Raw genomic sequence first — 13,378 nt, forward strand, 5'->3', positions numbered from 1 at the left:
ACTGCAGAAAGTGGAGTAGAGCTTTCATCCACACTAGTTTTACCTGAACAGAATAGCGAACATGTCTGTAGTATTAATCTGGCCCTACTATAGCGATGCATTGAACTAATTGGATCAAGATAAGGCAGCGGCATCAGATTTATGGTTGCTTGTTGAAACAAGACACATACTACTAGTTATGATTCACAATTAAGCCAGTTGCGCAGGACAGCTTCAGAAGATTCTTCTAGTCAGCCTATTGCTGCTTAACATGAGAAGTACAAATAAATGTATGATCCTAGAAGAAATAAAAAATTATGAATATGGAAGTAATGGGCTTATGGGCTGAATAACGAGTAATTAACATTTATTGATAGAAAGTTATTTTCTTAATTACTCTTTATTGGTTTGTGTATATCTGGTAAGAAAATATTCAGGGCTTGATATGTCTGGTAATGTAATCCGGAACAAATCATAGTGGGGTATTTGTTCTTATCCATACCTAATAATTGTTTTGCATTTTGAATATAAGATTTACTGATCTGTCGGTATTTTCATATCAATCCTAGATAATAACCACTCCTTTATATTCACACTCTGTTTTAACTTCTATGCCCTCTATCTGTTGGGGTGTCCACAGATTGCTGTTTGAATCTCTTCTCTGAGTTCTGTCAGAATGGCTAGAATTGCAGGTTTTTTCTTGTTCTGCATTGTGTTATGCTTGTCAGCTGAAGCAGAAGTCTTAAAGTATAAAAACCCAGATGAACCCATGAATATGAGGATCAAAGACTTGATGGGTCGAATGACATTGTTGGAGAAAATTGGTCAGATGGTTCAACTAGACAGAACTGCTGCTACTCCTGAGATTATGAGGGATTACTCTATTGGTAGTCTACTCAGTGGAGGAGGGAGTACGCCACTCTCTCAGGCCACTGCTGAGGATTGGATTAACATGGTTAATGCTTTCCAGAATGGATCCCTATCCAGCCGTCTTGGGATTCCTATGATCTATGGCATTGATGCTGTTCACGGCCACAATAATGTCTATAAGGCTACAATATTCCCACACAACATTGGTCTTGGAGCCACTAGGTAATCTTTATATGATAACATTGTGTTTTGTTCTCTTTATATTTTTTATTATTTGCAATCTGATTATCTGGATGTCTTTCCTTTGCTTTATTTTCTCTTTGACGTCCAATTCATACTGTTTGATAAAATGCCTGGTCATACATAATCCTTCAGATATGTGTGTCCGACGAAGATGTTCTTTTTCCATCCCTGTTTCAGCTCTCTGAAATATTTCTTAGGATCTGAGATTACTCATTACTCATATGATGATCTATCTTGTTGCAGGGACCCTGCCCTTGCGAAAAGGATTGGTGCTGCGACTGCTCTTGAAGTCAGAGCTACTGGGATTAATTATGCTTTTGCCCCATGCATTGCGGTATATATATTCTGCAGATGAAATTATGTTTCTCTCCATAAGTCGATTAACTGCCAACTGTTTTCATGATAGGTTTGTAGAGATCCTAGATGGGGAAGGTGCTATGAGAGCTACAGTGAGGACCCGAGCATTGTCAGGGAAATGACAGAAATCATACCTGGATTGCAAGGAGACCTTCCTTTGAATTCACCAAAGGGTGTTCCTTATGTTGGTGGAAGGTAATATATGCACTTCTTGTGATTCTGATTTCGCATTATTTGCTCTTAACTCAACAAATCAAGTTAAGCAACTTGATGCTCTTTGTCTGGTCCTTTTGATCTGATGAAAAGTGTTTGATGTGAATTCAAGAACAAATTTGATTCTGATACTTGAAAACAAAACCCTCGTGACAGTGATAAGGTTGCGGCTTGTGCGAAGCATTTTGTTGGTGATGGTGGCACCACCAAGGGTATCAATGAGAACAACACCATGATTGATAGGCATGGACTGTTCAGCATTCACATGCCAGCTTACTATGATGCTATTAGGAAGGGTGTGGCCACAGTCATGGTTTCCTACTCAAGCTGGAATGGGGAAAAGATGCCTGCTAACCATGATCTTATCACTAATTTTCTCAAGGATACCTTAAAGTTCAGGGTACAGTATTTCGTATAGCTTTTGTATACAACTTCATCTGTAAAGAAATTATCCTTGGTCTTCTAATATTTGGGTTATTGCAAACTGCAGGGCTTTGTTATCTCTGATTGGCAAGGTATTGATAGGATCACCACACCCGACCATGCAAATTACACCTACTCAGTTCTCAAAAGCATTCAAGCTGGAATCGACATGGTTAGAATATCTATAATATATACCATTTGTAATTGTTCATAGATGAAATAACACATGCCATGATGTTAATGTGTCTGTTCAACACTTTTCAGGTCATGGTTCCCCTCAACCATACCGAATTCATCAATATCCTGACCAGCTTGGTTGATAACAATTTTATTCCCATGAGTCGTATTGATGATGCTGTTAGGAGAATCTTGAGAGTGAAATTCACAATGGGTTTGTTTGAGAACCCTATGGCCGATCAGAGCTACGTGCACCATCTTGGGGGCCAGGTCAGTTTCACTTTCAATTTCTTTACAGTAACATCTCAAGTATCTTTCCAGTACCATTAGACTGTTTACTTTTCATCGCAGATGCATAGAGATTTGGCAAGGGAAGCCGTAAGGAAGTCCCTTGTTCTCTTGAAGAACGGACAGAATGCTGATAGTCCATTGCTACCTCTTCCCAAAAATGCATCTAGAATCTTGGTTGCAGGAACTCATGCTAATAATCTTGGTTATCAATGTGGTGGTTGGAGTATCACTTGGCAGGGACTTGGTGGCAACAACAACACTGCTGGTATGTATATGCACTTCAGCTTCTAACCACATATATACTTGGGACTAGAGTTAATTATCTGATTCCTTGTGTGTTGTAATGAACAGGAACCACAATCCTTAATGCAATCTCAACTGCTGTTGATCCTAGCACTGAGATTGTTTACAGTGAGAACCCTAGTAGCGATTTTGTCAAGTCCAATGACTTTGACTTTGCCATTGTTGCCATTGGAGAACCTCCTTATGCAGAGACTAAAGGAGACAGCTTGAACTTGACTATTATGGACCCCGGTCCTAGCACAATCAGCAATGTGTGTGGTGGTGTCAAGTGTGTTGTTATCACTGTCACCGGCAGACCTGTCGTGATGGAACCTTATCTTCCACAAATAGAAGCCCTTGTTGCTGCATGGTTACCAGGTAGTGAAGGCCAAGGAGTTGCTGATGTTCTGTTCGGGGACTATGGATTCACCGGAAAGCTTGCCCGGACATGGTTTAAAACAGTTGATCAGCTACCAATGAATGTTGGTGATGCTCACTATGAACCACTCTTCCCCTTTGGTTTTGGTCTTACTACTGAGCCTGTCAAGGAAATGTAATATAGAGGCTCTAGAAAACATTAAGCTCTAGAAGAATAATGATTTTTTCGTCTATTCTGAGGTCTTTAAGTACTTAGATTTCGGAATAATATTAGTTGATTTAGATTTTCATTTGAATGTTGAATGGTTAGTACAATTTCTTAATTGATAATCTTCAACTCTTAACAAGAATATCAGATATCCAGATTCCAGACATCCACATTTTCAATATCAGATATCCAGACATCAACATTTTCATTTCTAATTGACTAGAAGAACAATCAAAACGACATTTGATAATATGTGGGTGTGTGTTCGAAGGAAAATCAATCTTACCTTATTCAAGATAAACCCAGAAAGACACTGCTCAGCCTATGTCCTCCAACGTTAGGTAGTATCTTGCGCTTAAATGGATTGGCACTGCTTTGGCTTCATGGGAAACTATATTACCTTCCTTTAGATCTGAGCGCTGCAATGTTGAGAGAGGGAAAGCACACATACACTCATTCATATATGCACAATATCAGATGTCAACATAACTAGAAAACATGTTGACAAATAAATGCTACAATCAACAAATTATCTTGGTTAGCTCAGCTAGTAAAGAAATTAACAAATACCTCATACCAACCAAATCAATGATTGAAGCTCCTAAATAATCATTTACAATCACTTAAAACTGCATGCACATACTTGGTCACATTGCTAACTCAAAAGTTATATGCCCCTTTGATAATCATTGAAAAGTTAAAAGTGCTTCACCTTCCTTCATGGATATAAGTACATCTGGAACATAAGAAACAGCAGTTCATAGGCCCTACCAAAGCTGCACAGTACACTGAAAAACACTGAAAAGAGAGAAACATTAGCAGTCCATAAATGTCATATTGCTAACTAAAAGCTATTCGTTCAGCAAACTAAAAACGATAGCTAACCAGAGTAATATAGGCAAAGCGTTAGGCAAGTAATTGAAACACCATGGAAGATATTTTCGATCACATACAACATGTATTTGAACATTTGTATTTATTGGACACTTACGGTGACAGAGACAGAAGCAGTTTGATAGTGGGGATTGGACAGAGAAGGATGGGAGGAGGCAATGTCAGAGTAGGAGAAATGGAGAATCAAACGCCGGCTTCGGAATGAATTGATTCCCAAGTGAATGGAGGAAGCAATGGATCTTCCACCTTCAATCTCTCAAACAACGATCCAAAATTTGTCTCCCCCACCGCCATATTGTTTTGCTTGAATCTACTCGACCGCTTACATGCAACTACTACCGGCTTCTTGGGATCACCTCATCCTCTTCTCCAATCCATTAACGGAATTTGAAAATGGAAACCGGAGTCTGCAGACAGCCATGATAATTCAAACGATTTTGTAAACCCTAGTTATCAACTTTATTTCTTTTAATAGAATGCGCGAAAATTGAATAGCAAAAGGATGGGATACTTATTGTGATATGTCCCAACGGGAATATTTCTTGGCATTGACGGGATTCCCGACTACTACTTGTACCAGTTTCTTCCTATGAGTTCCTGCCCCGATTTTGATCCATCGACGGAATTGGTAACTGGAAACCACAGGCCCCATTACAAATTGAACGATTTTGCAAACCCTAATGACTAACTGTATCTCCCTAGAAATTTGAATGAAAGATGTGAAATGTGATTTGAGGGATACATGATACTTAAGGCTTACCCGTTTAGAGTGTTGGGAGGTGTTGAGTTGAGAAGTGTTGGTGGTGTTGGGTTGAGACGTGTTTGCACCAACGATCCTAAACGCTCAAACAATCAAGGGTTGAGAGGTGTTCAGGAGTTGGGACGAACCCAACCCTCCCCAACACCCTAAACGGGCAAACCCTTAAAGTGGAGGGAAAATTTTTAGTCTGTGACGTGATTTTAACGCCAATGGCAGATTTTAATCAGGTGACTCGCTTTTAATGCGAATGGTGAAATTTTAACTCTCATGGGCCAGGGGCCCAAGAATCTCTGCCCACCTAGCCCATAAACGGGCAGTGGACTATAGCCATGAAGGAAACTCTCTTTTAGTAATGGGCCTTCAATATGGACCCTGTTTCTTGATTGTATGACAAATTGATTGATTCTTCCACGAAGCATCAAGTGACCATCCTTTAGAGTCTACACTCGAACAAATTTTCAAGTCATCTACTCAAAACCAAATAAATTAGAAGGATGAGATATTAACCAAAGAGCTGTTCGTAATCCTGTGTACAAAAGTTTCGAACCATCCACCTAGGTATTCACCAAAAGAAAAACATTAGTTAACATAGTCAAAGCATAAGTCATGTAATTGAAGAGCATGAAAGATATCATCAATCCCGTACAATAAGCCAATAATACATGTCAACGTATGTATGTATGTGTGGGAACTTACTAAGACAGGGGAAGTGGGATTCAGAAAGACAAGAATAGGAGGAGGCGATGTCGGAGTGGGAGAAGCGAACACCGCCAAGGAATTGATTCCCTCAAACAACAATTCGTCCACCAGAAGAAACACTAGTTAACCTGAGGCATTTTTTAACAGTACAATACTTTCTAGTCAAGAGAAAAGGCATATGTTAGAAAGTAGGGAAACCCACAATACAGAGAGGTAGTTTTATGGGGGCCTATATAATTGTCTTTACATGAAGTTGGAACTTGGAAGGACAGACATACATTTTGAAGAGAGAATGTGTTTTTGGTGATGCCGCTATTCATGACTTCAACATTGAACGGTCTAGGTATGGTGTCAAATATCAATTGTTGGGATTTCATACGTCAATAGACCTACCACCACTCATCCATCTTCATTTGTCAGGTATTCTTCAAGCATCGAAATCCAATTCCCAGAACAAATGCTCCCCCAATCTGCAAAAAATAGCTCTTAATTGTTAAATTGCTGCTCAAAAAAAAGAAACTGCAAGGTTGGACCATAGAGAGAAGAAAAGCTGCAGTCAAACCAGGTTCTGCTGTATATATGACATGAAGTAGAGTTTAAGAAGGCTGAAGGGGACAGATTCCCTCCTTTTTGTATAAAAAGAGAACCTAAACAAAGAGAACAAACACTGTACCAAGTCAAATAGCATAGAAGAAGCATGGAGATGGTTCCTGATAAGTTGAACTAGTCCATTAGCAAAGGTAAGTTTGTATGCACTAAATGTGTCCATCTGGTGCACGTGTAACCTTCTAAAACCTGATTAACGACGGCCGTAAGGAGGGGGACACATATAACCTTCTAAAACCTGATTAACAATGACTGTAAGGAGGGGGTAGTGGTCCTGCTGTTCTTTACCACCGCAATGACTTTTTAATTTTTAATTGTTGTGGACTCAAAAAATTCATGCCATTCTCGCACTGAATTTGCATCCAAATTGTAAAATAATCTACAGATAGAGAAGAAACACATACCTGAGAAGCCTATGGAGTTAAGCAAACTACCCAAAGCGTAAGCGCCTGAAGACCTATTCCACAGACTTGAAATTTTATGCAAGGTCCGATCATCTGGATCAGAAGTCAGAACAGATGGGCCATAGAGTTTCTGAACTCTTAATAAGAGCTGACTGTATGTGTTGTAAAGCATTCAGTAACAAATCTCACCTCACTGGCCTGCGGCAGCAAATATTTATACTATGAGAGCAATGAAAATATATAGGCGAGTTTTTTTTTTTATGTCAAAATTAAATGATGTAACCAAAATGTCAGCAAGAAAATAGGTGAGTTTTAGAAGACAATATCCTTTGCTCGCACGGAGAAGTAAGTTAAAGTTGATTGTCTTTCTTAGTCTTCTTCCTTTCGCCTTTTCCTATCAGAACAGAAAGCCATTCATCTAATGGAGTCTCAAGAGACACATACTAAGCTGAAATAGATTGTTGACATAAATGAAACTAACATTTAACAAAAACCATGAGACACAACTTTTATTCGAACATTACAAAAATTAACCACCAAAACTATAATACTTTACCTAGTTGACAAGGAACTGAAGAAATTCTTCAAGTCCAATATATATGGCTCACATTTACGAAATATCAGATGTCTTCAACAACAGTTTTGGATGGTAGAGCAGGCAAGACATCTAGAGAACACACAAGCAAACATGATTAACAAAAAAAATTTGAGTTGATGACAAAAAAAATGTTGTCGGAGAAGAAATTAACAAAAGTCTCGTACCAACCAAATTGACAACCAAAGCTCATAAATAATCTTTTACAGTCGCTCAACTGTGGACACATATTTGGTCAGATTGCCAACTAAAAGTTATGTCATGTTGTTAATCATCCACAAGTTAAAAATGTTTTTCCTTGCTTGATCGAAATAAGTACTTCCATAACATAAGAAACAAAAGTTCAAAAAAACCCTTACAAAGTGGCACAGTACATTAAAAATAAACAAGATTATAAGAGCATTACCAATTGGAATGTCTCAGGTTGCCAACGAAACAATAGTTGTTCACCAAATGACAAAACACTAGTTAACCTGGGTAATGTAGTCAAAGCATTAGTCACGTAATTGAACGGCAAGGAAGATATCATCAATCCCGCACAATAAGTCGATAAACATGTACGTGTGGGGACTTACTAAGACAGAGGAAGTGAGGTTGAGAAACACCAGAATAAGAATAGGCCATGTCAGAGTGGGAGAAGCGAACGCCGCCAAGGAATTGAATCCCTCAAACAAACCCGGAATCTCACTCTACCAAGTCCCATCGCCATATTGTTTAGTTTCCATCAATACGACCACTTACAGTGCTGCTAGCATTAGTTTTTTCGAATCGGATCTTCCTCTGCTTCTGGTCCATGACAATTCAAACGATTACAGAAAACCCTAGTGTTCAACGTTATTTCTACAAATAGAAGCTGCGAAAATCGAACAACAATAGAGTGCATGGCTGATGTGGATGGATACTTACAGTGATCTGTCCCAGATGGACTATTTTAGGCAGTGACGGTTTCCTTATTGTTATCTTTGAATCTTCCCGACTACTTACAGCGCTACTAGTACCAGTTCCTTCCGATCAGTTCTTCTCGTGATGGAATTGGCAATTCGAAACTGCAAAAACGCATGCCGCCATAACAATTGGATCAATTTCGTAAACCCTATTTCTCTTTGAATCTACACGACTACTTACAGTGCTAATAATACCAGTTCCTTCCGATCAGTTCTAGTGACGTAGTTGGCAATTCGAAACTGCAAACCACAGGCCTCCATAACAATTTGAACAATTTCGTAAACCCTAGTTAGTAGTTACGAACTTCGTTTCCCTCTCTCAGTAAGAGGTGCGAAATTTGAATGAAATATGTAGTGGGACTGAGGGTATTTATAAGGAACCTTTGACGCCTTTTTTTAACGCTAACGGGAAACTTTTAACTTTCATGGGCCAAACGGCCCAAAATGCCGGCAGGTCAGCCCATAAAGCGTGAGGGAAATTTTAGCGGTGACATGGTTTTATGTCGGGGAACGGGAAACGGAAAACTTTTTGGTGCCGTGATTTGAAGGGGACGGGAAACTCTCTCTATTTGTAATGGGCCATATGGGCCAACAAGTTTAGCCTAGTTAAAGTTGCTTGATTATAAGGCCAAGCCCACTACAAAAGCCCAAGTCCAAAACTGTTGCTTCAAATTTGCCTGATTATAAGGCAAATTGGCTCTTCCTTGACGAAGGAATTTTTCACTACGCCTCCACATGAAGGGTAGAAAGAATGAGAATCATGACAAAAACATTGTAAATAGGTTCTAGGTTTTACAAAGAAAACTTAAACTGAAAGGAATCAGTTCAAGAGACCTACAACTTGAAATCCATCCATGTGACAATGACATCAAGGCAGAGTTTGCCAGCAGCCTGCTTCAATTTGAGTAGAATATTGAGGCTGCAGGAGATTTTCCATCGGAAGCGGTGGGCACTTCCAAGTTACTCGGCCATGAAAGACGGGCCAGACCATCTCCCTGGCTTCAAGGCATCGGTTTCTGTGAACGGCCTCTCATTTGACTCGATGGAGTCCTGGAGGACATCCAGGGGCACATAATGACACTGAAAATTTCCTTGACCTCGTTATGTGCCTGCCTGGACATCCTCAGGATACGTCGAGTCAAACGATAGGTCGTTCATAGAAACCGATGTCTTGAAGCGAGGGAGATGGTTTGACCCATCTTCCATGGTCGAATAAGTTGGAAACACCCACCGCCTCTAATGACAAATCTCCTACATCATGCACTTGGACATTTTGGTACTCACAACAACGGTATGAGGAAATGATTCAGAGTGAAAAACGCTATCAGAGAAGAATGTGAAGAAAACTGAAATTTGCAGACGCATATAAAGCGAGAGGGAGAGAGCAGGAAAGGAAACGCTTACCGTGTGAGATCACAAAAATGGAATTGTTATTTATATAGGTTTTATTGCTTTTCATTTTTTGTTAAAGCGGGAAACCAGTTAGGAAAAACTAGAAAGCCAATGAAAGTTTAGGATTTGCTGGATCATGTGGTTTGATCTGAACCGTTGGATTTGGTGGTTTCAATGAATTTGATAATAGATTTATTTAATTGTAGGTAAATAAAATAAGTAAAAATGTTGGTGTTAAAAAATTTGTTCATGATTTCTTATTATTGAAATTTTCAATACAAGCATATACCAATTCTAACATATACTTTCTCAAAAAAAAAATTCTAACATATACTAAATACTAGAAACAAATCTTTAGTATCAAATAAGTAGTAAATCTTGAAGTTTCCTTCAGAATTATTGTACATGAATTGCAGCAATTCTGGTGACTAGTAAAAGCCTTTCTTCAAAGGCAATTTGAAACTGAGGAGCCTCTGTTAAGCAACAAAACGGTGCCGTAATTTCGTTCTCTTCTAGATTTACTTTAGGTGAGTCTTTTGTGCGTCCTTTTCTTATAGTCTCTGTCAATGTTGTATGATTCTTTATTTGTTTATTCTTCTTGGTTAACCAAAGTCTCTAGCTTGTTTGGCACAGCGGTTCCCGAGACGGGATCGCTAGCGGTACCATTTTATGGAATCGCTGTGCCAAACGCATGAATTAAGTTGGTGGTACTGCTTAACAACCGCTAGATTAATTGCTTTAAAATAAAAGCTTTAGATTGAAGCTTTTTTAGAGGCGGTTTGCACCTTTTTTATTTTTTTTTTAAGAAAATTACATGGGTCCTCTGTAATGCTTGCACTGTTTAACAAAATTTTAATTTTTTTAAAAGAAAAATGTGTATCCCACTTATATAATATTTTATATTTAATGTAAGTGAGTTATTAATTGAACGACATTCACCTTGCATGTAAGGAATCATCCACCCATTAAATTGTGGGTTTAAATCTCACCCCCTCTCCAAACCCATGTTTAAAAATATATATATATTTAATTAAAAAATAAATTTATCTAACAATTTCAACATAACTTTTTTTCTTTCTTTTATTAATTAATATTTTTATTAATACAAACATTATAAATATTTATATATGTAGTATATATTAAATTACAAACTTATTTAAATATTAAACTAAAGTAATTATTATTTTTACTTAATAAATTATACTTATAAATTAATATATTTCGTAAATTATATTTATTCATTTATAATTATAATAATTAATGTTAATATTGAACTAAAATAATTAAAATTTAAAAATACAAACAAAATATATTTTACACAAATTAATCACTAACAACAGTTAACAACTCTACCAAACAGCTCACAGTTTATTTAACAGTTTTAAGCTCAGCCTTTTTTTCACGGCTTAATAGCTCGCGTTGAAAATCAACACAACCACTCTATCAAACGGAGTCTTGGTAATATCTTAGTCCGTACTATTTCACCTTTGTTTTCAGCCTCGCTTAAGCAGCATCTTCATTTGGGAACTCCAGGCTGACAGCCACCCACTTGTCTTCACCGATAGGCAGCACTGTGATTCCTTCAGGAAAAGCAGTGTCTGGGAAGTAGGGATACACCCTAACCCTGTTGTTAAGCAAGTAAGGCTTTGTCTCCTTAGTCTTGTTGACATTTGAGCCTGAAATGGCAAGAGTTGAAATACCAGGAACTCCATTGGGTGAGATGGGGATGGATTTAGATTTTTCCACTTCTGTTTTAGCCGAAAATGGAGTAGCGTTTTCAGGAACTCCATTACCTTCATACTTAATGGCAGACTTTTGTTTCAATTTTCTTTTCAACTCAGCACTTAAGGTTGGATCCAAGTCAGCTGTGGTTTTCAGATTTTCATCTCCAACAATACCACCAATCACACTAGTTGAAGGAGAACCTGATTTACGTTCTTTTAGAACACTGTAAGCCACTTTTGCTGCTTCCCTTTCCGCTTCTTTCTTTGATCCACCTGGTTTTCCATGAAATACTTCTCCTCCTACTTCAACACTGGAAAAGAATGCAGGGTTGTGAGGTGGACCAGACTTCTCGGTTTTGTATGCTGGCATGTGTATTTTCTCTCTTTGAGCAAACTCCTGTAATAAATTCTTGTAAAGTCCATAGTCACCCTGAAAATACAAGGCCAGTTTTGGGGAAAGTTTAGTCATTAATATTAATGTAATCTATCAATGTTAACCCTAAAAACAATGAAATTAAACTGAAAGAAATCAGTTCAAGAGACCTACAACTTGAAAGCCATCCTGCGACAATGACATGAAGGCGGACTTTGCAGCAGCCTGCTCTGCCTCCTTCAAGGTTCTGAACTGCTCCGGGCTCTCGAAAGTACACCCACCAATTGCAACAGTGGCCTTAAAACGGGGATCATGAGACGTGCCTTCAATTTGACTTGAATATCGAGGGATATCAAGATTTTCCAATTGAGCATAGATAAGCAGCTGGTTTTTGTAGTGCATATCTACAAGAATAAGTAAACTAGTCGTAAAAAAGAGAGAATCACGCAAAATAGTAACAGAGATGCAACAAATCAGAAGAAGAATAGTTTAAATATCTAAACGTAATATTTTCCACAAACAAGGAAAGAAAGAGCAACAGTCCCCAGAATACAAGAACAATAGAACATTTATTGTTAAATCTTACAAAAGTTAAAGCACTAATTTCTCACCATCTACAGCCGTGAAGGTGCCACAGAGAGTCTCAGGACCTAAACTTATTTCTCCAACTTTTGGCCCTTCAGCATTTAACTCAGCAACTGAAAATTGAAGACCAGACGGCAGACATGTTACAATAAGGAAGCAAGTTCTAACATAGGTCCAATAAACACATGCATGGAATATAATGCAAAATCATTTGTTAGAATTGTCCAGCGTTATTTAATTTTGAAAATTCCATTCATTTTCAAAACTAAGCATCGGAGACGGAGATTACAACTTTTCGATTTGGTCCAAGCAAGATTACGGATAAGCAAGTTTGAATTAGGCAGCACAAAATAAACTAATACAAACAGATCCATCCAGACTTCAACGAAACAACCAAACAGGCGTACAAATAGAAGAAATTCACAAAAATATACCGCAAAAACTATCAGGAAACAGAGAATCAATATCATCCATGCTTGATCGCGATTGAAACAAGGTCATATAAACAAGAATTGCGCAGAACATGAAACCAAAACACGCATAAAACATAACTTGCAACATCGATTCATCGTTCATATTCATCCAATATTGCGTGTAAAATTTAGTCGTGTAAAGGAGTGATTACCTGATTGTGGCAAGGCAGGAGCGAAGTGGAGTAAGGCCTCCTTCGCGGCGTCGTTATGTGCCTCCCTTAACGTTCTCCAGGACTCGGTCGAGTCAAACGAGAGGCCATTCACAGAAACCGAGGACTTGAAGCTAGGCAAATGGTCTGGCCCATCTTTCATGGCCGAATAAGTCGGAAGCGCCCACCGCCTCTGGTGGCAAATCTCCTGCAGCCTGCACTTGTACATTTCGTTACTCACAACAACTGTATGAAGAAATGATTGAGAGAGAAGCGCTATAAGAGAAGCAAGAGAGAATGTGAAGAACTCTGAAATTTGCAGACACATATAAAGCGAAAGGGAGAGAGCATGAAAGGAA

At 38.4% G+C, this 13,378-nt stretch overlaps 2 protein-coding genes and 1 long non-coding RNA gene across 9 annotated transcripts; 1 reads left to right on the forward strand and 2 right to left on the reverse strand.

Annotated features, from left to right (window-relative positions):
- Nucleotides 1–65: 65 nt before the first annotated feature.
- Nucleotides 66–3,536, forward strand: LOC120002178 (lysosomal beta glucosidase-like). Of its 2 annotated transcripts, XM_038850807.1 has the most exons (9): nucleotides 66–198; nucleotides 672–1,071; nucleotides 1,336–1,426; nucleotides 1,499–1,644; nucleotides 1,819–2,062; nucleotides 2,153–2,257; nucleotides 2,350–2,532; nucleotides 2,614–2,818; nucleotides 2,905–3,536. In XM_038850807.1, exons 2-9 carry the CDS (start codon nucleotides 749–751, stop codon nucleotides 3,390–3,392), a joined length of 1,785 nt encoding a protein of 594 aa, XP_038706735.1. In that variant the 5' UTR covers nucleotides 66–198; nucleotides 672–748; the 3' UTR covers nucleotides 3,393–3,536. The 2 variants fall into 2 exon arrangements, with proteins under 2 accessions (XP_038706735.1, XP_038706734.1); XM_038850806.1 differs by lacking the exon at nucleotides 66–198 and having other exon boundaries at nucleotides 641–1,071.
- On the reverse strand, nucleotides 3,234–8,638 carry LOC120002180. 6 transcript variants are annotated; one of them, XR_005469129.1, is made up of 11 exons: nucleotides 8,505–8,638; nucleotides 8,286–8,425; nucleotides 7,955–8,165; nucleotides 7,786–7,852; nucleotides 7,341–7,451; nucleotides 6,785–7,178; nucleotides 6,053–6,244; nucleotides 5,583–5,629; nucleotides 4,134–4,219; nucleotides 3,708–3,840; nucleotides 3,234–3,375 (listed from the first exon to the last, which is right to left on the reverse strand). It is a non-coding gene; the product is annotated as an uncharacterized LOC120002180 (long non-coding RNA). The 6 variants fall into 6 exon arrangements; XR_005469128.1 differs by adding an exon at nucleotides 5,772–5,902 and having other exon boundaries at nucleotides 3,708–4,219; XR_005469127.1 differs by having other exon boundaries at nucleotides 5,772–6,244.
- Nucleotides 8,639–11,218: 2,580 nt separating this feature from the next.
- Nucleotides 11,219–13,248, reverse strand: LOC120002463 (double-stranded RNA-binding protein 1-like). Its single transcript, XM_038851240.1, has 4 exons — nucleotides 13,023–13,248; nucleotides 12,424–12,510; nucleotides 11,987–12,216; nucleotides 11,219–11,869 (listed from the first exon to the last, which is right to left on the reverse strand). Exons 1-4 carry the CDS (start codon nucleotides 13,246–13,248, stop codon nucleotides 11,219–11,221), a joined length of 1,194 nt encoding a protein of 397 aa, XP_038707168.1.
- Between the last annotated feature and the right edge of the window lie 130 nt (nucleotides 13,249–13,378).

The sequence above is a fragment of the Tripterygium wilfordii genome, chromosome 7 (genome assembly GCF_013401445.1).
Source record: "Tripterygium wilfordii isolate XIE 37 chromosome 7, ASM1340144v1, whole genome shotgun sequence".
NCBI lineage: Eukaryota > Viridiplantae > Streptophyta > Magnoliopsida > Celastrales > Celastraceae > Tripterygium > Tripterygium wilfordii.

Excerpts from the sequence above, each read along its gene's own strand:
- LOC120002463 (XM_038851240.1), bottom strand. The coding sequence starts at position 13,248 with ATGTACAAGTGCAGGCTGCAGGAGATTTGCCACCAGAGGCGGTGGGCG. Across the intron at positions 12,511-13,022 it reads TCCTGCCTTGCCACAATCAG|TTGCTGAGTTAAATGCTGAA; the intron begins GTAATCACTCCT and ends TTCAATTTTCAG. Across the intron at positions 11,870-11,986 it reads CGCAGGATGGCTTTCAAGTT|GGTGACTATGGACTTTACAA; the intron begins GTAGGTCTCTTG and ends TTGTATTTTCAG.
- LOC120002178 (XM_038850806.1), top strand. The coding sequence starts at position 656 with ATGGCTAGAATTGCAGGTTTTTTCTTGTTCTGCATTGTGTTATGCTTG. Across the intron at positions 1,072-1,335 it reads ATTGGTCTTGGAGCCACTAG|GGACCCTGCCCTTGCGAAAA; the intron begins GTAATCTTTATA and ends ATCTTGTTGCAG. Across the intron at positions 1,427-1,498 it reads CTTTTGCCCCATGCATTGCG|GTTTGTAGAGATCCTAGATG; the intron begins GTATATATATTC and ends TTTTCATGATAG.